This window comes from Hirundo rustica, chromosome Z, assembly GCF_015227805.2.
Source record: "Hirundo rustica isolate bHirRus1 chromosome Z, bHirRus1.pri.v3, whole genome shotgun sequence".
In the NCBI taxonomy this organism is placed as follows: domain Eukaryota; kingdom Metazoa; phylum Chordata; class Aves; order Passeriformes; family Hirundinidae; genus Hirundo; species Hirundo rustica.
Genome location: NC_053488.1, coordinates 67505646 through 67529673, shown reverse-complemented (window position 1 = coordinate 67529673; position 24028 = coordinate 67505646). Strand labels below are relative to the sequence as shown.

The 24028-nt window shown below is 39.1% G+C and overlaps 2 protein-coding genes across 4 annotated transcripts in view; one reads left to right on the top strand and one right to left on the bottom strand.

Moving 5' to 3' along the window:
• Window positions 1–2463, bottom strand: part of IFT74 (intraflagellar transport 74) — a 37424-nt gene extending 34961 nt beyond the window's left edge. The window contains exons 1-5 of one of the 2 annotated variants that reach the window (XM_040089290.1): window positions 2413–2463; window positions 1852–2023; window positions 1604–1768; window positions 1013–1148; window positions 449–497 (exon numbers count right to left, since the gene is read on the bottom strand). In XM_040089290.1, coding sequence (XP_039945224.1) covers window positions 449–497; window positions 1013–1148; window positions 1604–1744 — 326 coding nt within the window. In that variant the 5' untranslated portion in view covers window positions 1745–1768; window positions 1852–2023; window positions 2413–2463. Of the gene's footprint in view, window positions 1–448; window positions 498–1012; window positions 1149–1603; window positions 1769–1851; window positions 2024–2249 lie in introns of both variants that reach the window. The other variant, XM_040089289.1, reaches the window with a different exon arrangement.
• Window positions 2433–21336, top strand: PLAA (phospholipase A2 activating protein). 2 transcript variants are annotated; one of them, XM_040089287.2, is made up of 14 exons: window positions 2433–2691; window positions 5477–5670; window positions 6605–6705; window positions 6787–6907; window positions 7229–7396; window positions 8429–8564; window positions 9055–9224; window positions 10710–10867; window positions 11942–12161; window positions 14152–14220; window positions 15772–15843; window positions 16640–16741; window positions 17345–17509; window positions 18914–21336. In XM_040089287.2, exons 1-14 carry the CDS (start codon window positions 2543–2545, stop codon window positions 19477–19479), a joined length of 2391 nt encoding a protein of 796 aa, XP_039945221.1. In that variant the 5' UTR covers window positions 2433–2542; the 3' UTR covers window positions 19480–21336. The 2 variants fall into 2 exon arrangements, with proteins under 2 accessions (XP_039945221.1, XP_039945222.1); XM_040089288.2 differs by having other exon boundaries at window positions 2496–2691; window positions 5486–5670.
• Window positions 21337–24028: the final 2692 nt, after the last annotated feature.

The following is a 24028-nucleotide window of genomic DNA, read 5'->3' as shown; positions in this document are numbered from 1 at the left end:
ACTGATAAAGTCCTGCATGCAATAGTTTTGCACAAGGTCTTGGCTTTGTCATTTCTAGCTGAATGTATAATCCAAGCAAACCATCTGAAATGTACAATAAAAAATGTTTAGTTTGCAATGCTACTTCTTACAAATGGAGCTATCAGACCTAATAAACATTAGAGGCAGAAGCTCAGAATCACTGACCCTCCCCTTACTAATGCTGTGAGAGAGCATTTAACAACAAAACCACAAAACCTCAAGGTTTTGTTGTTAGGCTTGCTAAGTGTAATGTGTACTACCTCCTTTCTTCCTACAGAATATCTACCTGCAGAACAATCTTCACTCTTACAGCAGCACTCTTATATAAGTTCATTGTAAGTGAACACCACTTACTGCACGCTATTGTCAAGCTTCAACTATGTGTCTGAAAGGGAACACAGATTAAATGTATGTTGTTAAGACGTACCTCAGCATGCCAAGGTAGTATGTTTTATCCATTATCTGTCTCTGAGGACCTGATAAAAGAAAGCAATATGATATTTCATTTAAAAAACCCTGAATTTAGATGAATAGTAAATTAGGAAAATAATCTGCAAAATTTACATTAAAAAAATTTACAACTAATATATTTTAGTGTTCTTAAATAGTTATTATCTAATTTTAAAAAGGAAAGCATTTTTAAACCGCTGTGAAGATAAATATTACTAATACAAATATATGAATAGTTACTACGTAATAGAGTATTTTAAGTAATCTGTAGTGACAGAAGAAGATACAATAACCATGTTCTATTATTTTGAATTATTTTTAAAGACAACTCAGTTATAGAAAAATGTTTAACTTCTTTCGCTGCCAAGAGTAATGACAGATAAAGGGATGCTTGAATTTTCTCTTTCTTTTTGCAGCTCTTTTTAATCACAGCTCTTCCCACTACAATTTATAAAATGATCAAAAGCTTTCCTTTGGAAAACCTAAATATTCTTTCAAAATGTTTGCAGACATCTTGAGGGCTATTTTCAGAATAAAACACCTTTCATTGCAGTTTTTATTCCACTTAATCCCTGTTGAGTCACTGGACGGTCTGCAACTTTAATCTGAGATGATAAGACTCCTCCAGGAGTCAAAGACCCACCACGAGAACCAGGTCTTGCTGTACTAGGAGGCATCTATTAAAAAAAAAAACACACAACAAAACAACAACAACAAATGAAAAATCTACCAAACCTGAATTATTACTCTATTATCCTTAAGCAATTGCCAAAGCAGTTAAAAACTTCAGACAGTCTCTATATTCTTTATGTAGGAATCTTTTAGCATTTGCATCTCTTCAGGGAAGCAAAGTTTCAGACAAACATCTGCTGTAGAAGGTAAAGGATTACCTTTGAGTAGCTGTTCATTGTTCCATTTATCTGCAATATTAATGCTATTTAGGTCTTCCATGTGAACTCTGTATGCTGGATGTCCCACAACCCCTCCAGATAAGGTTAGCTAAACTTAATAGAAAACTGAAATCTTAAATTCTTCATAAAAAAGAACCTCTCCTCACTCCAGTCTTGGTACTTAAAAAAAAAAAAATCTAAATACAACAAAATGAATTAATTTTTAATATTTTCTACCATACCCCTGTTCCTATTCTGCCTGCTGATGGAGTCCTTGATGAAGAGGCAGGCCTTGATGAAGAGGAAGGTCTTGATGAAGAGGTCAGTCCTATTCCTGCTCTTGAAGCAGAACGAGCTGTGGGAGGTCTGTTACTGCTGGCCATATTAGCTTCCTTTTTAACTTCTCTCTGGCAAGAAAAGAAATAATCCTTTGATTTGCGTAAGGCCCTTAAAACTACGAGAAACCGACTCTTTAAAGCATAACCCTTACTAGAATGTTGAAGGGGGTTGGTTTTGGCTTTAGTAATCTGCAAAGTACTTCCTGTGGTACCTGGACGGTACCAGACAGCGGCAGGGCACAGGAAGGCACACGTAACGTCCATGAGTAAATTGAGGCAGCACTCTCTTCTCAGCGCTCAGTGCTTCAGTATTTGAATGCAAACCTTTAATGAAACAAACTGAAAGCTAGCAACTGCTGCAAACACTCATTCGCGTTGTCTACAGAGGGTCCGTAAGCCATCACCCGCCACTACGGCGATCCCAAACTGCCCAAACTGCACTATCCCTGACAAACCCCGGCAACTTTCGCCACCCCCGAAGTAGCCGATCCCAGCCGCACAGCAGCGTAGAGCCAGCGCCCCGAGGGCCCGGGGGGGCCTGTCCCCTCACCACGAGTCTCAGCCGCCATCAACCCGCGGGCAACGCCGCCGTATCGCGGCAACTGCCCGCACGGGTAATCGCGATAGCCACAAATCCCGCTCCAGCCTGCCGTGGCTCCCAAAGACTACGACTCCCAGAGGGCCTGGCGAGAGAAGAGCGGCGGCATAACCACCTGCGTCAGCGTGGTGCTTGTTGGGAATAAGAAAACCCGCGTAGGCCTGGTGTCGCGTCCTCTGACGACAGTTCCGGCATGACTTCCGGCGGCTGTGAGGCCCGTGCTGTGTCAGGCCTGCGCTGCCGCCATGGCGGGTGAGGGCAGCACGTTCCGGCTGCGCTGCTCCCTGCTGGGGCACGGACAGGACGTGCGGGGCCTCACTCGCGGCCTCTTTCCGGAAGGCGGCTTCGTGTCCGTCTCTCGGGACAGAACCGCGCGGCTTTGGGCCCCTGACGGGTGAGTGCTGGGCCCCGGCGCTGGGCGGGCCGGGCGCTCCGGCCGGTGATCCGCAGGAGGAAGAGCGTGGAGGTGCTGCCGCAGGGGCTCCGCCCCTGCCCCGCCGAGTTCGTCTCTGCAGTCGAGTCCTCCTCAGGGGCCGCCGGCAGAATCAGCGGGGTCGAGGGAGATGGCGGGCGGAGGGAGAGTGTTCGCAGGAGGCGTTCGTGATTGGCATTGTCACTTTCATAGAATCACGTTAAGGGCTTAGAGGGGCCCTTCAAGATCATCTCGTACCAGTCCGTCAACCACGGGCAGGGACACCTTTCCCGGAAGAGTTTGCTCAGAGCCATACCCATCCTGGCCTTGAGCACTTCCGAGGATAGGGTATCCACAACTTTTCGGGGCAACCTGTTCCAGTGCCTCATCACCCTCAGAGTGAAGAATTTCTTCCTAATTCTAATTCCTAGTTCCTGAAACTAGCCTTAGTTTTCCTTCTTTCAATTTGTGCCTATTCTTGTACTATCACTACAGTCCGTGAGGAAGAGTCCTTCTCCAGCTTCCTTGTAGGCCCCTTTAGACGCTATGAGGAAGGTTGCTGTGAGGTCTCCATGCAATTTTATCTTCTCCAGGCTGAGCAGGCCAAACTTCTCCATGCCTGCTTTTGGGGAAGGTTTTTAAGCAGTTTGCTGTGCATCGATGTTGTAGCGTGCTTTGGAAATGGTTACAGTGTCTGTAGTTCTACGCATCTTTTCTTCTAGGTGGTATTAATAGTATTGTTTCCACTTCATGGCATTCAGTGCCAAGGTAATCCTGCTAAGTAACAGTGCTGCAATTTTGACTGATGACTTAAGTTTTAGCTTTCATGTCTTTCAGATTCTGTGCTGCCTAGGGGTGTAGTTCGAGCCTCATTTTAAGTGTCAGTAAGGACTCTTCCCAGACTAGGTAGACAAAACAAATCCTCTTCCTGCTGAAGACCAAGGACTACAAATACAACTTTCAGGCCCAAGAGCATAAACAACAATGGGTGGACTCAAGAGAGAAACAAGAAAGATGAGATCTCACAACCTGAAGCTGTAATTGGGCAATTAAACCCCAATATGCAAATAGACCAAAACTTTAAAAAGTGTGACCAAAACTTATAAAAGTGTAAGACCTCATGACCAGTTGTCCATTTTGTGACCATTCTAAGTCCCCCTTGGGTGTAGCCCTGATGCGGCTCTTGTGCTGCCCAAGGTGTACCCTAAAGGCCTTTCAGCAGTTACCTGCTTTATTCTCTAGCTCTGTCCAGTCTCTGTTCCAGGTTAGCCTTCCCAAGGCATCATGACAGTAAGGCAGTGTGCTTTGAATGTTTAAAAAAGCCCATTCTTTCTCACTGTTGCTAAGCAAGCTTCTTCAAATGTAAAATGGAATATGAACAAAGAACTGTACAGAAAATTAAATACACAAAGACATTGAAAAAGGAAAAATATACCCCATCATTTATTTTTCTGATATTCACATTGCACTGGGTTGTCTCCTATTGAATTTGTGTAGTTGAATTCAGAAAGTGAATTTTTCAGCTTATTACCTTGACCAGAAGCAGGACTGCTATGCAATGTGTATAGGAGATGTGGGGTATTGCTGAAAGCTACAGCATGGACCTCCTCCCCGGACTATAGTTTTATACTGTGATCTGTATTGTGAAGTTACTAGGCATGAATATTCTTCCCATTGCCTTCATGTCAAATAGAATTAATTGGCAAATGTGCTGAGTGCTTACATGTGTCTTTATATTGGTCTCTGGAGTTCGGCAATTGAGGTGAAGAAAAGCTAATCTTATTAAGTGGGTCTTGTTAAGTCTCTCATCACAAGGGAAAGAACTTGCTAAACTGCACAGAAATTTGCAACAGAGAAGGAATTCTAGTTCTAACTCATAGTTTTTGAGAACTCTGTGAGGAAGAAATAACTTATTTGTATCAACTTGTAATGTTGATACTGGTTATGCTCTGCTTTATAGGCTCAGGGACTACAGTAGTCAGGGTTCAGTGGGTGAGCACACTGCTGTATGCTGTTTTGGTTTTGCTTTCCCCAGCTGTTGCCTTCGTTTGTTCTGTGTACCTTAAGGAGAGAAGATGTGTTTGAATTTAGAAGAGTATCGTGATATCCTTACATGTTTCATGTCAAGCATTAGGGTTTGAAGGATAATAGTATGGTATCATATGATAGGTTGTGATTTTGAGGGTGGGGAAACAAACATAGGAAAACAAGCACACAGCACCCCAACCTGCATATTTATTCTATGGGAATAACTAGCTTTTTCCTGTTAGTGCTGTAACTATTGAGGTTGGCTCAGGGTGAAGAAATGAGGGTGCTGTCGAGTCAGGTATGATCTGTTTAACTTTTCCTCTGTAGTGCTCCTAATGAAAAGCCAGTGAAGACATTTGACAGGCAGTAAATTTCATTTGTGTGCTCTTACTTTAGCATGTATTTGGATATATGTTTGAGTTCTCAGACAGAAAAAGATGCCATAAAGACAAACTGTAGCTATTTCTGATCAAATTTGGCATAGTGTTTGCCAATGAGCAAGAAAAAACAAAATTCCTTCCAGGCCTATCATTGCATTGAAAAATAAGTGGAAAGATTTAGTTCTGTGTATTTGGGAGGAATTCTGGGATGTAATTTTTGTCTTAAATTTCGTTCTTTGTAGGCCATCCATAGTACTTCAGCACAAGGCAAGCATATTTATTAATTCAAGAATTGTAATTTACTCGAATAAAGTACTGTTTCTGTCGTGATTCTAAACTGATTATCACCTATGTTTAAGTCTTAACAGGGGTTTTACTGAGATGCACTGTATGAGTGGCCACTCAAATTTTGTATCTTGTGTGTGCATCATACCTCCAAGTGACCTCTATCCTCGTGGGTTGATTGCAACTGGTGGCAATGATCATAATATTTGCATTTTCACGACTGACAACACAGCTCCTCTTTACATCCTTAAGGGTCATAAAAACACAGGTATGTGGTAATTGTATTTTGGAGTTTTTTACAGAAAAATTAACATGATTTATTAAAGAGGAAATTAAGTCAAATGTATAAAACTCCATTGTGATTTATTTGGTATATAATGTAGCAAACTTTAATTATAGCCTCTGCAAATAGGACTTTACAATCTTAATTCCTCCAGTGACAATTCATTGCAGGGGCTTCCAAGTTTATCCTTATCAGTGTTTGAACTTCCACTGTCTCTCTGCATTCCTGGCAATTCACAGAATGACTACCCTTTTGTCAAGAATTGCCCTTCTAAGAAGCAGTTAGTTCTTCATGTATTAATTTTTTTGTCAAAGCTGATACAAACAGAAAAAATCAGCTTCCTAAATAAACTTCCTCGGCCCGTTTTGTTCCTTAGATGGGTATTTAGTATTAATTGGTGCTTTGAATACAAAGCGTTGCACTGTGTTACTGGATTATCTTTCTACAAAATCTTTGAATGTCACCAAGTTTCTTAGTGGTAGTATTTTGCCTTCCAAGAAGGTAAGCTAAGTATTTTTCATATGAAATAACTTCTTGAAGAAGTTATACTAAAATAATACCTGTAGACAAAACTTTTCTTTCTCAAAAACGACACATTTGCATTAATTGTGTGTCTTGACTAGTTATCTAACCTGTTTGTCATCATATTCTAGTCTGAGAGATCTGTGACTAAGAAATTTTAAAATGTGAACGGCAAAAATATTTCCATTTCTTTCATCTAAATTTAAGAGAATTTTAAGCAGCTTCTTTCTAGGTCGCAATACAATTGCAATTCACTTAATTCTTCTCTAGACGCCTCAACATTAAATATGCTACTAATACCAAATAAATCCTCTTAAATGAGTCCCTTGAAATTGCTGGCATAAGATTTGTGGAAGTGCAGGGTACTTGTCAGTTCTGACTTGAGCGTTCATTCCAGTTTGCAGCCTTTCATCTGGGAAATTTGGCACATTATTAAGTGGATCATGGGATACAACAGCAAAAGTCTGGTTGAATGACAGATGTATGATGACGTTGCAGGTATGAAGTTCCTCTACATTAATATGAAATAAGTACTCTGGATTTGATTCTGACAAGTCTTAATGTCGGGTTTTTTTACAGGGTCACACAGCTGCAATATGGGCAGTGAAGATACTTCCTGAACAGGGATTAATGTTGACTGGTTCAGCTGACAAAACTATAAAACTGTGGAAGGCAGGCAAATGTGAAAGAACGTTCACTGGTAAATGTTGCTGCAGTTGATAATTTCATCGATGTGATCTGGTTTTGTCAAAAGAGAACAAACATTAAAATCTTACAAAAGCACGGATAAACTGAACAATGTTTAGGCAGGATTTTTAAGGTCTTTAATTAGTTGTAAGCCCAGAAGGCACATGATTTTTAAAAAAATAAGGTATTTTTCAGAGAATTGTGGGCAGTTATTTTTTTTTTTCTAACTGCTCCCACAAAGATTTGTTGCCTGGATTTAGATATGAGTTAGATAGAAGTGGTATACAGCTGCTAATGGAAACAATAACTGCATTAAACTTTTCTTTTTGTAAAGGACATGAAGATTGTGTGAGAGGTTTAGCTATTCTCAGTGAAATGGAGTTCCTTTCCTGTGCTAATGATGCTAGTGTTCGAAGATGGCAGATCTCTGGCGAGTGTCTGCAGGTGTATTATGGACATACAAATTATATATACAGCATCTCTGTCTTCCCTCGATGTAAAGGTAGGATTCCTTCGTGACTGTTACACAACGTTCTTCAAAATGAAATGGCAGGTTGTGTATTCTGATGTTTCGTGGCACTGCCACAACTAAAGAACACCAGTAGCATTTAAAATTTTTTCTTACACCTGGTATAAATAGATAGAAAAAGACATTGAGATTGACTCCCAAGTTGCATCGCTGTCAAAATTGCTCTGGAAGTATGTGGGATGAAAGGTCCTGAGTTAGGGCTAATCGAAGGCTTAAGTGAAACTTAGGTGAAGCAACAGGCAAAACTATTGTCTTAGCTGCCACCTGTATTTCAGTACTGTTGCAGAGTAGTAAAATATAATGTGTGGCGTCACAGTTTGAGATAATATAAATTTATATACTTCCACAACATGAATTATATGTAGTTTAGGTTAAGAATTTTATATATGAGGCTTAATTACATTTGCTTTCAGAGTTAGAGATTTAGAGGTTCAGAAATAACTGTTGATTCAGTTGCAGAAGAAATTCCAAGTCAGTGACCTTTGTGTGGTGTATGGGACACTTGCACATTTGTTCATCAGGTAAAGTGCACGTATATGCATTGATGCATATATTGTAGACCTCCTATGCCTTAAAATTCTGCATTGAGGAGTTTGTAGACTTTTGCCAAATGTTTTGTGTGTGTTTTCTGATAAAGCAGGCTTACCTTCCAGAACTCAATTTAAAACAAATGTGAACCTACGCAAGTATAGTGCAAGATGAAACTATGATGATGACAAAATTGTTCAAGCCCTTTAAAGGATGAAGGGATCTTCTTTGTCTTGGACACACTTTCATTCACTGTCTGGCTACTTAATCTGTAATTTATGCACTTTGCATTTTCTGAGAACACAACTAAACAGTGGCTTACTTTTTGCTTTCTACTTGTAAATGAGAGATGTACTAAATTGCAGAAGGGTTATTTTACTGTTGTGATTTATAGACACCCAGTTTCAGAATGCCATCTAGTATCACAGTATGCTAAAAATCTATTTCAAAAGTTTTTTTATTTCTTTTTATTTTCAGATTTTGTAACTACTGGAGAGGATAGATCCCTTAGAATCTGGAAGCAAGGGGAATGTACTCAAACAATCAGACTCCCAGCTCAGTCTGTATGGTGCTGCTGTGTGTTAGACAACGGTGACATCGTAGTTGGTGCAAGGTATCCAAATTTTACTTTTAATATATTTGTAGGTCCAAATCTGACAATTCTTGAAGAAATTGGCAGCGTCACTTTGAACGTCAGTTTCATTTATATTTAAAAATACAGCCATCAAAGTGTGTGTGTGTTAAATTTAAACCTGTTACACTTCATCCAAGAAGTAATTTTTTTATGTCATTCACAGAGGTAGAGCGGATTCTTTGGAAATGTGATAAATCATGAACAGACTTGAAAATAAATTTAGTAAGCACGGTATAAAGAACCCTTTTGATAGGCATATTGTATCTCAATTTTCAAAATTATACTGAAGACAGGGTTACCCGCTTGATTCCTTCTCTCTATGGTTTTAGTATGAGAATGAATTTGTTTCATAAGAAGGGTAATTAGAAATAGTGATGGTTTCTTGCAACATAAAAGTCACCATTTGAATTTATGTAGTCATTGTGATATTTAAATAGTATTCCTACTTGAATGTTTTCTCTCCGTTCAGTGATGGAGTTATAAGGGTTTTTACAGAGTCCTTGGAACGTATAGCAAGTGCTGAGGAGATTCAGGCTTTTGAAAATGAGCTTGCCCAAGCATCCATTGACCCTAAAACTGGTGATTTAGGAGATATCAATGTTGATGACCTTCCTGGAAGAGAGCACCTTAAGGATCCTGGTAAGTGGTCTGAGGTGTTGAAACTTCTGATGTCTTCTTAACCAGAAACTATAGGCTTTAATCCCTTTCAATAAGGTTAGTGAAGGAGATGGCTTAATTTTACTCTATCATTCTTTCACTGATGCTTTTGGAAACAGGACTCAAGGTTTTTTGTTTTGGGTTTTTTTTTAATTCTTCTATGAGATAATTTACAAAAAGGTGGAATTGATGCTACAGTGTGTTTGAGATGTTCTCTGTCTGTTCTGCCAGCTGTACCAAGAGCATGTCAAACAGATAATTTGTAAAAGGAGTACTGAATGTGCAGGGTTTTTTTATTAATAAAAGTAATAAATGCAAATTATCTGCTTTAGCTTTTGGCTTGAAAGATAGTCTTGATGGGCTTGGTTCACACCTAGGTACTTGAGAAGTTCTTGAGAATGCAGTAGAAGCAGTACTAAATGTTATTCTTAAACATCTTAAACAGACAGATAATTTTTCCCAAGGTGAAGTAGCCAGTGACTTCAGGCCTTGGCTATGATCAGGAAATGGCATAGATATTATATGAAACTTTGCATTTTGTTAGACTATGGAAGAATATCACCTTTCTTAATTGTCATCTCACTGAGAAGATGACAAACTTCTGACATGCTTGACATAAGTATAGTTTTGGGCACTTAGTGTGCTGGCAGATACCGTTACCATAACTGTAAAATGCTTATTAAGATTGCTGCTATTCTTCTTGTGAGATGTAGTATTTTGTCTTGTTTTTGCTGGGATAGGGTTGATTTTATCCATAGTAGCTATTATGGGGCTGTGTTTTGGATTTTTGCTGAAAACAGGGTTGATAACACAGGGATGTTTTAGTTATTGCTGAGCAGTGCTTGCACAGAGCCAAGGCCCTTGCTGCTCCTCACCCATGCCACCATCAAGGAGGCTGGGGGTGTGCAACGAGCTGGGAGGGGATGCATCTGTGACCGCTGACCCTAACTGACCCAAGGGATATCCCATAGCACTTGGCATTATGCTCAGCATATAGACTAGGGGAGGAAGAAGGAAGCGGGGGCAGGTGGGGGCGGGGGTTATATTTAGAATGTTGGTATTTGTCTTTCCAAGGAACTGTTGAGCCTGAGTGAGCCTTGCTCCTCTGGAGACAGCTGAACACTTGTCTGCCCATGGGGAGTGGTGTATGAATTCCTTGTTTTGCTTTGTTTGTGCATGTGGTTTTTGATTTACCTTCTTAACTGTATCTCAATCCCCAAATTTTTCACTTCTGTTCATCTGATTCTTTCCTGCATGCCAACCACAAGGTCAGTGAGTATGCCTGTGGGGTGCTTAGTTGCCATCTGGGGTTAAACCAAGACATGTATCTACTTAATTCCTGTGCTGTTGAACTTAATTCAAGTGTTGTTGAACTATTTTTAATTTTTTAATGCTGAGCTCCATTTGAATATTTTTCTCTCCTAAAGTAAACCATATCCTTAAAATTGTTTGAATTCCTGCCTACAGGAACAAGAGATGGACAGACACGGCTCATTAAAGATAATGGGAAAGTAGAAGCATATCAATGGAGCGTTAGTGAAGGAAGATGGATAAAGATCGGCGATGTTGTTGGTTCTTCTGGAGCCACACAACAAACATCTGGAAAAGTTTTATTTGAAGGAAAGGTATATGCAAATTAATTTGTTTCATTTTTTCCTAAGTAACTGGTCTTTGTTCAGATAAAATATAATTTAGAAAACAGATATTTGAAAAATACCCATATTAGAAAACAGGTACTTTTTTGTTACCTTTGATCTCAGAGGTAGAAGCATAAGTACAGTTTACTTTATTACTTAAGAAACACATTTTGTAAAATGAGCACGCCAATAGACGCAAATTATTTTGGAGAAAAGTGAACCATTAGTGGAGAAATTGTCAAGTTCTATTGTATTTATTGTTAATACCTTGAGAAATTAGTTTTAATATCCTTCCCAAAGGAAATGAACTTTATAATTTCTAATGCAAGGCTTACTTAAAATATTAGGTGCCAGGCCTTCTGTACCACTTCTCTATAGTAACTATTGAATCTAAAGATAGGTAAGCTGACCTAAAGACATATAAGCTGAAAAATGTTTCCTTTACTGGAATATACACAGAAAAGCTTGTCAGGCTCCACCACAGAAAAAAATGTCTCCAAGATACTGATTTTCACTCTTTCAGATTTTAAAGAAATACTAGGAAATGGTTTGCTAGTATTAGAGGTGTCCTTTTAGTACTGAAATTTCTTGAGGCATCTGATTGCTCCATAGTTTTGGAGGGAGACAGAGGCGTCCATGAGAGTCACCTGATCCACCTTTGTTTTGTAATATATCTGTGCACACATTATCATGGTTCATTGCTTTACTCTGTTCTTTTTGAGAGCAGGATTCTGGAAAATACAAGTTTAAGTCTGTCATGGTTTTGGCTGAGACAAAAGAGTTCTTAGCAGCTGCTATAGTGCTGTGTGTTTTGGATGTAGTATAGTAACAGTGTTGTAACGCACTGATGTTTTGGCTGTTGCTAAGTAATGTTTAGTGTTACCCTAAATCAGCCAGTGTTTACTTGCAGTCTCTCAGGAGAGTTTCTGATAAGTTCTGAAAGTAGCGGTGCTTAAAGTTTTTAGGCTTAGGTCTGGGCCACTGTTAGACTGCTTTAATACATCATTATGTAAAAAGTGCTGGAAGACTTATAATGTGTTTTTATTTTTATTCCACTCAAAGGAATATGACTATGTTTTCACCATTGATGTAAATGAAAATGGGCCTTCCTACAAACTGCCATATAACATCACTGATGATCCTTGGCTGACTGCATACAACTTCCTGCAAAAGAATGATCTAAATCCTATGTTTCTGGATCAGGTGGCAAAGTTTATTATGGACAACACTAAGGGGCAAACACTGTTTAGTACAAGTAATCAATTTTCAGATCCATTTACAGGTAAATATTTTTAACTTAAGTGATGACATCAGATACTCCTCGAGTTTTTTGTCTTCAGCACACTTGCTGAGGATGCACTCTGACTGATCTTTCACGCTATCATTAGCAAAGATGTGGAGCAGGACTGGATGCAGTACTGACCCCCAGGATACACCACCAGTGGCTAGCTTCCAGTAGACATTGTTGCACTGACCACCATCCTCTGGTTGTGGTTGTTCAGTCAGTTTTAATCCATCTCACTATCATATAATTATTAAGATTGGAAAAGACCTCTAAGAATATTGAGTTCATTAACTGAGGACTTCCATGTTCATCTGTAAATCATATCCCCAGGTGCCATATCCACATAGTTTTTTGAATACTTCAGGGATGACAATTCAGACACTTCCCTGGGAAGCCTTTTCCAATACCTGACCACCCTTCCAGTATCAAACTTTTTCCTAATATCTAATCCAGACCTCTCCTGGTACAGCTTAAGACCATTTCTTCGCATCCTATCACTTGTTACTGGGAGAAGACCCCCACCTTGATAGCTTTCAAATATTTGTAGAGAGCAGTAAGGTCCATCTGCAGCTTCTCTCAAGAACTTAAACACCCCCAGTTCTTTCAACTGCTTCCTATAGGACCTGTGCTCCAGACCCTTCACCAGCTCCATTGCCCTTCTCTGGACTTGCTCTAGCACCTCAATGTGTTCCTTGTCATAAGGGGCCCAGAACTGATCACAGGATTTGAGATGTGGCCTCACCAGGGCCAAGCACAGAGGGACAGTCACTGCTGTGGTCCTGCTGGGATAAAAGCCAAGATAACATTGTCCTTCTTGGCTGTATAGGTACACTCCTGGCTCATGGTCAGGCAGATGATGATCAGCACTGCCAGGCCCTTTTCTGTTGGGCAGCTTTCCAGCCGCTCTGCCTCCAGCCTGTATCTCTGCATGGGGTTGTTGTGACCAAAGGGGAGGACCCAGCACTTAGCCTTGTTGAACCTCATAGATTCGTCTGCCCAGGCAGACTTCAGTATTGTAGTTCTTCTACAGGTACATTCATATCCTTAAATGATTGAGGGCAAAGGCACAGATCATTCTGGAGAAAAACAAAACAAAAAAAACTTAAGCAAAATTCTAACCAATCCAGTGGCATTTTTCAGTCTAGTCTTTTTTTTTTTTTTTTTCCGGTGAAAGAAAGGTCCAGTTTTCATACAAGAAGTACTAGATGCTATTACGGCAGTTACTAAAATACAAAAATTTAACCAGAGAATTAATCAAAACTGAGTGAAATGTATAAATTACCTTTTTCAGGCAGGAAATGGAACTAGAACAAGTTGATTACTGATATACTAAACCATATTAATCAATTACATCCTGCTTATCACATTTGCAAAACAATCTAATCCAACTAATTTCACAAAGATGAATTTAAGAAGAAAATAGCATTAAAATAATTGAGCTAAATTTTTTCTTGCAAGAGACTGGAAATGGTAATATAGGCTTCTCAGGTTATTTGTAACTGAGAGCTGCAATTATCATGGAAGTAAGTAGGCTGGAAAAGACCTCTGAGATTGAGTCTAACCTATGACTGAACACCATCATGTCACCTAGACCGTGGTACTAAGTGCCACACATCCAGCCTTCCCTTAAACACCTCTACCACCTCCCTGGTCAGCTCATTCCAATATCTAATCACCCTTTCTGTGGCGAAATTCTTCTTCATGTCCAGCCTAAACCTCCCCTGGTGCAATTTAAGGCTGTGCCCTCTCCTCCTGTCACTGGTTGCCTGGGAGAGGAGGCCAATGCCCAGCTGGCTACAGCCTTCTTTCAGGGATTTGTAGAGTGAGGTAAGGTGTCCCCCTGAGCCTTCTCTCCTCCAGGCTAAACAATCTTAGCTCCTCATAGGATAGGTACTCCAGACCTTTCACCAGCTTTGTTACCCCTCTCTGGATTTTAATAACATCAAGGTGTGTTTAATAGTCATTGCTTTTTTTGCCATTTGACTAGGTGCTGGACGTTATGTTCCAGGCTCTTCATCTGGATCAAGTACAATACCTGGGGCAGACCCATTTACAGGTAATGTAAAATTCATATCTGTCTGGCTAGCACTTTTATTCCGTGTTTAGCCCCAGACAGCTGTTTCTTGCTGTTCTGTTTGGGGCAGTAGTGTGGAACAGCCTTTTAAGGTGGGCTCTGCCACTGCAAAGCATATCGAGATCTGTTCAGTGCAGGGGAGCCCTCTGCTATCGTGTCTGCCTTGTGTCGCTCTGTCCAATACAGCAGAAGGCTAAGGACCTAAACCTTTTGTTTTGCTAGACTTCATGTGCATGAACCACACAAGATTAGGTATATTCATTGAGGTGGTTTTCTATTTTCATTTTTACTTATTTTTTTAACATGATCTTTATTGGTACCATTCACCCTGTATTTTAACTTGTGATCCTCACTGTAAAATCCTGTTTTAAAATCCTATTGTAAAATCCTCCTCACTGATTTAGCAACCTTCTTTGCAAAGACATTCCCAGTTCCAGCCCTGCATTGACTGACTTACCCCATCCCTGGGGTAAGCTCTTCATCCCTGAGGAGCTCTTGCTCCTCTTGCTCCTGTAATCACTTGATGCCAAAATCTCGTCTGCAAAACCAGCCATGTAGTGAGTTGCTGACCTACTTGATGAGTCAATTTCTATTCAAGCATTTTTGCTTTGTTCAGAGTATCAAAGAAATGCCTTTCACTCTTCATCCTTGTTCTCAGAGCTCTCTAATCACTCTTGATATCCTCCAGGACCTCCTTGGCAAAACCCTTGATGGCCATGTGGAAGAGTAGCAGGGTAACAGTCTGAAGGCCAGGCAAGGCTTGGCGATGTTTCTGTGGCATCCTGAATCCTTGTCCCCAGCAGACACACACCTCCCAGGTTACCAGGCCACATGCATAGGCAGGTGCCTCCCTACCCTGCTGGAGGTTACTCTGCTTCCCATCACTGCTTGCCTTTCATGTTTTTGCAGACATGAGGTGCAGCCTCAGCTGATTCTTAACACATCACTTCTGGGTGTTTGTCCTCACCAGTGCCAGGGTGCTCACTACCTGTTCTACAGTTGCAGATCTACAGGTAGATCAAAAGCTGTTGTGCTGTTACAAAAACTCAGAGCCTTCAGAGTTCCCCATCTTGACAGTCTTCCTGTGTCCAGCTGTTACTCCTCCATGGCTTTTGTGGCTCTGTGGCCTCTGCAGATGGAGGCCTCACTGAGGCCTCAGTGTAAGAGAGTCCACCTCCCACAGGAGAGACCACTTGTGGCCCAGGCACAGAGTCAGTCAAGGCCAGGGCAGTGTGCCCTCCTGCTGGAGTTTGTCATGGCACTTATGCGGGCCTCAGCACCTGTGGGTTCCAGAGATCATGACACAATGTCTCCCAGCTGTGGGCTCGCTTAGCTTGTGAATGCCATCATCACCAACACCCTTGCACAGGCATAGATTTAATCCTTAAAGAAGTGTTGAACACTACTTTGTCATTCCTTTAGTGCAGAATAAACCCTTTTAATAGTCTTGTTTGAAAAGTAGTAACTAAATACAGGTATACTTTGCCTCTTTACTGGTGGTGGTGGTGTTTAAAAACTTAAAATCTTTGTCAGGTGCTGGTCGCTATGTTCCTGGTTCAGCATCGAATGCAGTACTTCCAGTGAGCGGGGTTGATCCATTTACGGGTAAGAGACAATGCCTGCCAATGAAAAACTTTCCTGATCTTTTTGTTTGTTTTCTCTGACATGAATTCTGCATTGATGCAAATTCATACATTATTAAAAATAGCATATTGAAGCTGCTTATACTCTGAAATTATTCAAAAAATAGCAATAACAGAGCCTTCCTTTACATGCAGGAATCATGCACACAAGCTTTAAAATGCATAATAATAATCTGAGAGGATTATTGATCTCCTAGTAGTTATGTTATTGATCAGAGAAACTGATATATAATTAATGGGCATTACACAATATCAGACACTAAATGATCTGTGAGTTTAAGAAATCAGTATAGGTGATGATAAAAGCTTTTTATTGCTCCTTAGAAAAAGACATGTCAGGCTACTATGGCATGTGCGATAACTTGGTCATATCTGCAAATCTTCTAAAATGTAAACACTTTCATTATGAAAATAATAAAAGTCCAGGATTTCAGGGGCAGAAGGAAACTTTTTTCTAGAAAGACCCTTGCCATTTTCATGTGTTAACTACAATCGACTGTGTAAATTGATTCTAATTGACTATGTATTTAGTTCACACAATTAAGAAATGACTGTTAATAGGGGGAAGAGTTTTTGAAGGTTTTAACCCCTGAATGTAAAAATAATGTATGGAGTGACAGCTATTTGCACAGACATTCAGTTTTCTTCAAAAGATATTTTTCTGGGTAATGTTCAGCTGTAGAGAGTTACCGCTAGGACACAGTTCTGTGTCAGACACCTTGGTACACTGTTGAATGCTCTGTATTGCTTTTCTGTAGGAATGGGTGCTTACCAGTCAACTGCAGCTAAAGTTGAAAATATTTATTTTCCGAAGAAGGATGCTGTCACCTTTGACCAGGCCAATCCTACACAGATACTGGGTCAGTGTTCTAATATCAAGGATTTTTTAAATGTTTTTGAAAAAAACTTGACTAACTGAGCTTTTAAAAAGCCTATCCTTTATGCTAGTTCCATTAGATTAATCTAATATTTGGACTTTTAAATCACATTGAAGTTTGAATATAGCACATCTCATAAGCAAAACATGATCACATGATTTAAGTAAAAATAAAAAAAATGTGGTCACATGAAGAACATATAGTTTCTTTTTTTTTTTTTACTACCTAGTAAGAGAAAAGAGCAAAAAGGAATTGTATTTTAGTTATGAAAGCTCTGATGTTCTTATGACTCATTTGTGCATTTTCATCTTTATGTAGGCATTTTATAGTTTTTTTCTACAAATTCTGTGTCTTAGTGTTGCACTGTTAAAGTGGAATTAGTAGTAGCAATCATTGTGACAATTTAAAACTTAAAATTAGAAATTATAAAATTGGAAAAAGTGTTCAAAAATCTTACCCCTCCAAAAACACTCAATGTCAATAGTTGTTACTTGTTTTTAAAGTGCTTTTGTAACATTTCAGTTGAGATCTCTATTTGTGAAGTCCTGTTTTTGGAAAGGTGTGCCTATTCTACTGCTATTACAGGCAAATTAAAAGAACTTAATGGCAGTGCAACTGAAGAACATAAGCTTACTGAAGATGACTTGATAGTCCTAGAAAAGTTACTGTCTACAACATGCAACACCTCTGTGGAAACACCTACAGCACAGCAACTTCAGACTTTATGGAGAGCAGTTAACTGGCCAGAAGGTAAACTCTTACAATTGTTTTATGTATCATCTCAGCAGTACTTCATCATGAATGAAGTCTTGTCATAATATGTTACACTGAGTCTGTCCCAAACATTAAACAGCCCAAGCAGAAAACAGATGACTAAAAGGTGCTAACAGCAGTGATCAGCTTCAGGGGCAAAATTGTTTTTCTGGTTTTGTTGGCACAATAATAAGGAGAAACTTGATAAAAAGATCAGTTATGATTATTTCATTAGCAGGGCCATCCTCAAAAAGGTGTGAGATTTGTCAGGAAATAGAGTAAGAAAGTGTGAACTTGGCATCCTAAGATGTTACCAAATGAGTGATGAAATGACAGAGGTTAATTTGGGGGGGAAAAATCAAAAGTAGCTCCTGTTTAATATGGTGGAGAGGAAGTTACTGATGCTAGGCTGTATGATCAAAAATGCATTAGTGAAATGACATGCTGGAAGAACGTTAAGTGGAGGTGATTACATTGAATAATGTATTGTCAGCACTGATGGATTAGAGAAGCTGTGTTGGTTGTTACATCATTCTGGAAAAAACTATTGTTTGCATATACAAATATCTAAGAATGGTTAAAATTAACTGCTTTCTTAAAATTGCAGTTGAAGATTTACTAACAGGAAGAACATTTTAATATTAAAAATTCATGCTCATTTTAAAATATCACTTAATCAAACTGTGTTTTGCATAATGAGGAGCTGGTGATGCCCAATGCCACACCTTCCAGACTCTTTGTATTGTACAAAGCATTAATTCTGAAGATTCTGCATATCTGCAGGAGAAACTTCTATAAGTAGTTGGGTAGGTTCAGCTTTGATTTGGTTGTAAGCATTGGATACCAGTAGTAGATCCAAAGAGCCAGTTAAATTCAGAATTTGGGAAACGGGAGACACTGAAAGCTTTCAGTTCAGTTTCCTTACAGTGATTTCCAACTCATCAGTCGAGAACGTATTTTTTATTTTCCTTTCCTGTAAGCAGTTTTGTAGCTACACTGTACTGTAAGTTACGGAATGAGGACAAAGGGAGTTGTAGGGGTGTTCGGTCACTGAACTTCCAGCTTTCAGAGATGTTTCAGAGAGTTACCGTATCTTGTGCTTGTCTTCAGTGTTATCAATTAGAGATCTTAGAAAAGATTAAGATTTTCTGCAAAGTGCTATGTTAATCCTAAATTAAGGATTATGGATTTTTTTTTTTAATGATAAATTGAAGCGTTACTAGAATGGATTTGTCAATATTTGTCTTTACAAATGTGAAACAATTTGTTCTTTACTCACGCATGAAACTTTACTGTCTGTTCCTAAGCCTGTGGGGCTAAAGTTTGTATATGGAAGAAACTCATTGAAAAATTTACATGTAATGCAGTTAATGCTAACATTTTCTTTTGTTTTGTTTCTAGAAATTGTCTTTCCAGCTCTAGACATTCTTAGATTGTCTGTCAGGCATCCCACTGTGAATGAAAACTTCTGCAGTGAAAAGGAGCATGTACAATTTATCATCCTTCTCCTTAAATTTCTGAATCCTAAAGGCAAACAAGCAAACCAGCTGTTGGCACTTAGAGCTCTTTGCAATTGTTTCGTTAGCCATGCAGGCCAGAAGCTCATGATGGAACAGAGGGATGAAATAATGACACAAGCAATAGAAACTAAATCATGCAATAATAAGAACATCCACATTGCACTGGCCACACTGACATTGAACTATGCTGTATGTTTACATAAAGTCAACAACATTGAGGGCAAAGCTCAATGCTTATCAGTAATCAGCACAGTTATGGAAGTTGTTCAAGATCTTGAAGCCATTTTTAGACTGCTTGTGGCTCTTGGGACGCTAATCAGTGATGATACAAATGCTGTGCAATTAGCTAAGTCTCTAGGAGTTGATTCTCAAATAAAAAAGTATGCCTCTGTATCAGAACCAGCTAAAGTAAAAGAATGCTGTAGGTTTGTTCTTAATCTGTTATAATATCTTTTTCTTAGCACTTGGAAGACAGTGTACGCAGATAAAAGATGCTTTTGTTCATATTTTATGACATACTATACTTGGGGAAAATACTATGGATTAATTACACTTGACTTGTTGCAAGATACAAAGTAAATAAAACTTTTTTCACTGTTGGTCATTGGACTGCTTTTCTGAAGTGATCAGTGCACAGGAACTTTGCAAGGAGTCCTGACATTGCTCAGATAAAAATAGATCACCAAATAGTCAAACCATATCAGTACTTACAGGTCATCCAGACAGAAAGGCAGGGGATGGCTGTTACTTAGTGACTGTCAACTCTGACACCCACCCCAGTCACATTCTGTGTTCCAGCATGATTAGTCTGTTTCTTGACTGTGGTGTTTTCTTCAGCACATGAGGGGCCCTGAAATCTCTTAAGTTCAACAGTGAATTTCACAAGCTTATTAATTAAAATGAGTTAATATTAACCCTTGTCAAATAGCCTGGTAAGGAAATTTTTCATCAGCTTTCTCTACTTCTTTTCAAAACTTAAGTATTATGGCTCTTACCTCTTTTAATTCTAGGACTAGATGGCTTTTTGAGGGGTAGAACCTCTACCTGCCATATGGATGTTGTGCTTCACTCATAAATTTGTATCTTGCAGCTTGTAAAATGGCATGAACTTCCAGAGAAGCCTTTAACTTGACTTTTTAATTTTAAGGACAGGAATACCCCAGTAGTTAATAGCAGTCTTACCCTATGTTGTAAAATCTAGTTGATTTAAAAAGGTCATCTTGAAGAGTGGGAGGACAACCTATGTCCAGAAATGAGATTTAGCAGCAGAAGCTTGAAGAAGCTTTCTAAAGGTGGTTGGTCTACACCCCCTGCCAGTGTTTGAGGCATTTGGACAATGTCCTTGACAAGAGGCTCTAACTTTTGGTCAGGTCCTTTACAACTGAAATACTTGGTTGTAAAGTGCAAAAATTTAAAGTCAGGTTTTACGAAGTAGCTTTAACTGCCTAACTCTGGTGACTGTTAAAAGGGAAAATAATACTTAGCAGCTTATTCCAGCAGATCTAAGATGTTAGGCTCAAAAGGGAAATTTTCTTCTACTGCAAGTGTTACAACTGGGTTTAGAATTAAGATGGACTGAAGAGAGTCAATGTTTAAGTTACATTTTTCATTAAACTAGTAGAATGGAAAACAGGAAAAAGAAAATGGCAAACTTGTGGCACGTGAGCTCCACATCACATGATACCTGCCTATGTTGTCTAAGCCAGATGTGAAGGATTTTGTGATCAAGATCTCTTAACTTTTGTTTTCCTCCAGCTACCTGAACTGAGTTACTACACCGCTTCCAGCACTTTGTCTCTCAGCTCCTTAGTTGCACACTTGTAGAATTACACTTTGGATGGATTTCCAGATAAATACCTTCACAGTCCTGAACATAGTCTGAGTCACACATTTTCTGATTTGATCCATTGGAGGTTCATATATGAGACAGTCCAATAAATTATTTGTGATTTACAGTGCTGCTAGATGAACCTTTCCTGGGAAAGCATCTAAGAACCTAACTTTAGGAAAGTCTGTGAAATAATGTGCCTGTCTGTTGAATTTTGATTGCCTACGATACAATTGTCCTTGAAGCTTCAGCTTTCTAATGTTGTGCTCTTGACCTGTGTTTGTACCTGTGGTATTTTAAAAAATTATACTTGGCTTAATATTTTTGTTTTATTATTGTGAGATTGCTCTGTTACAGATTATCCCTTTACATGAAAATTGTTATGAATTTCCCAGACCAAAAATTAATGTTTATATTAATAAAAATACTCTGGCAACTCCCAACAAATGGTATATTAAAAGATACTACAAAATTCACTTAAATTTGCAGAGAAATGATGAGGCACAGCAAAAAATCTCTCTGGGGACTGCAGCACTAAGTGTTAGGCAAGATAAAGCAGGCCAGGACTGTTTGGAGAGAAAGATACCTCCTGCCACAGGGTATTGTGAGGCCAACCCTTCCAGGATCTATCATCATCTCTGGAAACAGGGACTGGGAAATTGCTTTTGTTTTTGTTTCAAAGGACGGTGTTTAGAACTCCATTGTGGTTCATGTCAGCATGGACATACATAAACACACAAATGCATGTAAGGGTACTGCACAATCTGCTGCTGAGATCACCAGTAAGAAGAATGCCCTAGGACTGTCAGCAGGATGAAGTTCCTGTTGCAGTTAAAGAATGTTGTATCTATAGTGAGGAAACATGCCAGACATGAGGTTAACAGTGTACAGTCTTCTGAGACCAGAGGCCCCTGAAAACAAGTATGTGCCTGGCACATAACTGGGAGCTGGCTTGCTATCTACAGCAGTAAATTTTGAATAACTCAATCTGTGTGTTAAGGGCTCCTGATTTCATTCATCAGGGGAATAGTTGAAGTATGTTTGAGAGATTTCAAGAGCCCCTTGAAGAGAAGCTGTGTCTTCTGCTAAGAATTCAAAGTTTCTCAGGAGTTGACACAATTCTTTTGGCATCTTTTTCTGCGATAGAAAGGAAGCTTTTAGACAGAATAGCCAACAGCACACAGTAGCATCTCATGTTAAAGCGTTGTTTGGCATGACTCAGGTTTCATGAAGTGGAAAACCTTGGGATTTCCTTAGACTAAAACTCAGGACAAGTATAAAATGCCTTCCTAAGGAACTAAATAAGGGGTCAAAACTGACATGTCAGCATCAACTGCTGTACTTTCCAAGATAAAAGAAGACTACAGTAACATAAACTGGGCTAATCTATTGTAAGGTTTCTGCAATGTTATTATGATGCACCTTGATCATGTCAGGACCTAATTAACCAGTGTTAATAAATCAGTCATGTTCAGGCTACAGCCAGAAATAGACTAACTTCAGTCTGCAAATCTATTTCATTAAAAGCACTGTACACTCAACTATATACATTCATGGATCCTTGGATGCAGTGACTTTTTTAAATGTAGTATGCTGTAATAATCTACAGGAGGAGTCTTAACCATAGATCGGTACTACAGAGGCAACTCCAAATGCTTTAGGAAATGTTGTAACCTGGTTTCAATCGTGAAGTTTTTTGCTTAAAAATACTTAAGCTTCTTTCCTGAATGTGATCCATTACTATATACTGCGATCACTTGCCTCTTTTTGTCTCTTTCTCCTGAAACTATCAACAAACCCAAAGTTTAGGAACAGTAGATGTTTCCCATCTTTTCAAAATGTATACTGAATAGACTGTGGAATTAAATGTTTGGCAACAAGATGCTATATGCAGCTGTTGAGAGCCTGAAGAGTATCTGGGTGTTTTCAGATGTCCTATTCTTCCAGTGTTTTTTTGATGCTTATTTATTGTAGAGGTTGAGGTTTCAGATTTGGTGGGAAATTTTGATTCTAGACTTCCAGTTGCAAAGATGAATTTGCAATCTTCATGACACCACTGTTGGTCTGTACAAAACACATTAAAAAATAGCTTGAAGTATGACCTACCCTTTTTGACAGGAGAATTTGAAGCCCGTAAGCACATCAATTCAAATATTATTAACAGCCCAGTTAGCTTCTGTATTCTGCATTCATTTAAAACACAGTTTGCATGCCTAAGCATACACTGCTAAACTTTTTATTTTCCTTATAATTGCTCAAGGGATCCCATTTTCATCCCAAACTTAGACACCCTCCTCAGTGTTTCCTAATTACATTACCTTTGCCCCCTTCAAAATATGCTGAGGCTGTTATTTGCTTATAAATATGAGCATCTATTCCCACCTATCCAGGTAATCTTAACAACATAGACTAATCAGGATTAACTCTGATATTATGCACCTCTGCAGGGACTTAAACTTCCTGAAAAAAAACCTGATGGTACTTAGTAAATTCTAACCCTTTTGAAAACAGTGTCAGCCCATGCAATACACATGCAACATTTGCCCACAGCACTTTTGATACCGCTAGCTTTGTACAAGTTGCGTACAGTGGACCTCTACCTAAATGGGCCAGTACATCCCATTTGACGATCCAACACAATATGAACAAACGGGATGGCAACATGTTTGGATCTGGGATAGTAAGCAGACACAAAAGAACAGACATTCAGTTGTGTTAAGAAGAAATTTTTTGCACAGAAAAGGAGATTTTTTAATACAAATTCTCTCTACATAATTATGGACATTTTTCTACTTTAGTCTTTAATTTTGACTAACCTAGGTTAGTCAAAGGTTATCCCTTTAGGATAATAGATTGAGTTCGCTCGGTAACTACCAATATTGTTGATGCTAGAAAGCTGATCAGTGTCTTACTGAATTGCACAGAGCAGTCCTCTGCCTTTAACAGACTTCTCTGCTCAATTCCTAATTGTTTACATCCCATGAAAAAACTTTTCCTGTGCTCATTAAGTATCATGGAAAAATTAAAGTTATTGTTGTTTCAATGTTACTGGCAATGCCAAACAGCTGACAAGTATGCAGGTCCTTGCACCATTGAAACAAATTGAAAGTCAGGAGAAAGGTCAGAAGAAAACAATAGTTACAGAGGATAGAACCGTGGAATCATCAT

What these genes read in the sequence shown, in the direction of transcription:
- PLAA (XM_040089287.2), top strand. Translation starts at nt 2,543, where the DNA reads ATGGCGGGTGAGGGCAGCACGTTCCGGCTGCGCTGCTCCCTGCTGGGG. An exon ending in CGGCTTTGGGCCCCTGACGG is followed by an intron (nt 2,692 to 5,476) that starts GTGAGTGCTGGG and finishes CCTATGTTTAAG; the next exon opens with TCTTAACAGGGGTTTTACTG. An exon ending in TGTCTTCCCTCGATGTAAAG is followed by an intron (nt 7,397 to 8,428) that starts GTAGGATTCCTT and finishes TTTTATTTTCAG; the next exon opens with ATTTTGTAACTACTGGAGAG.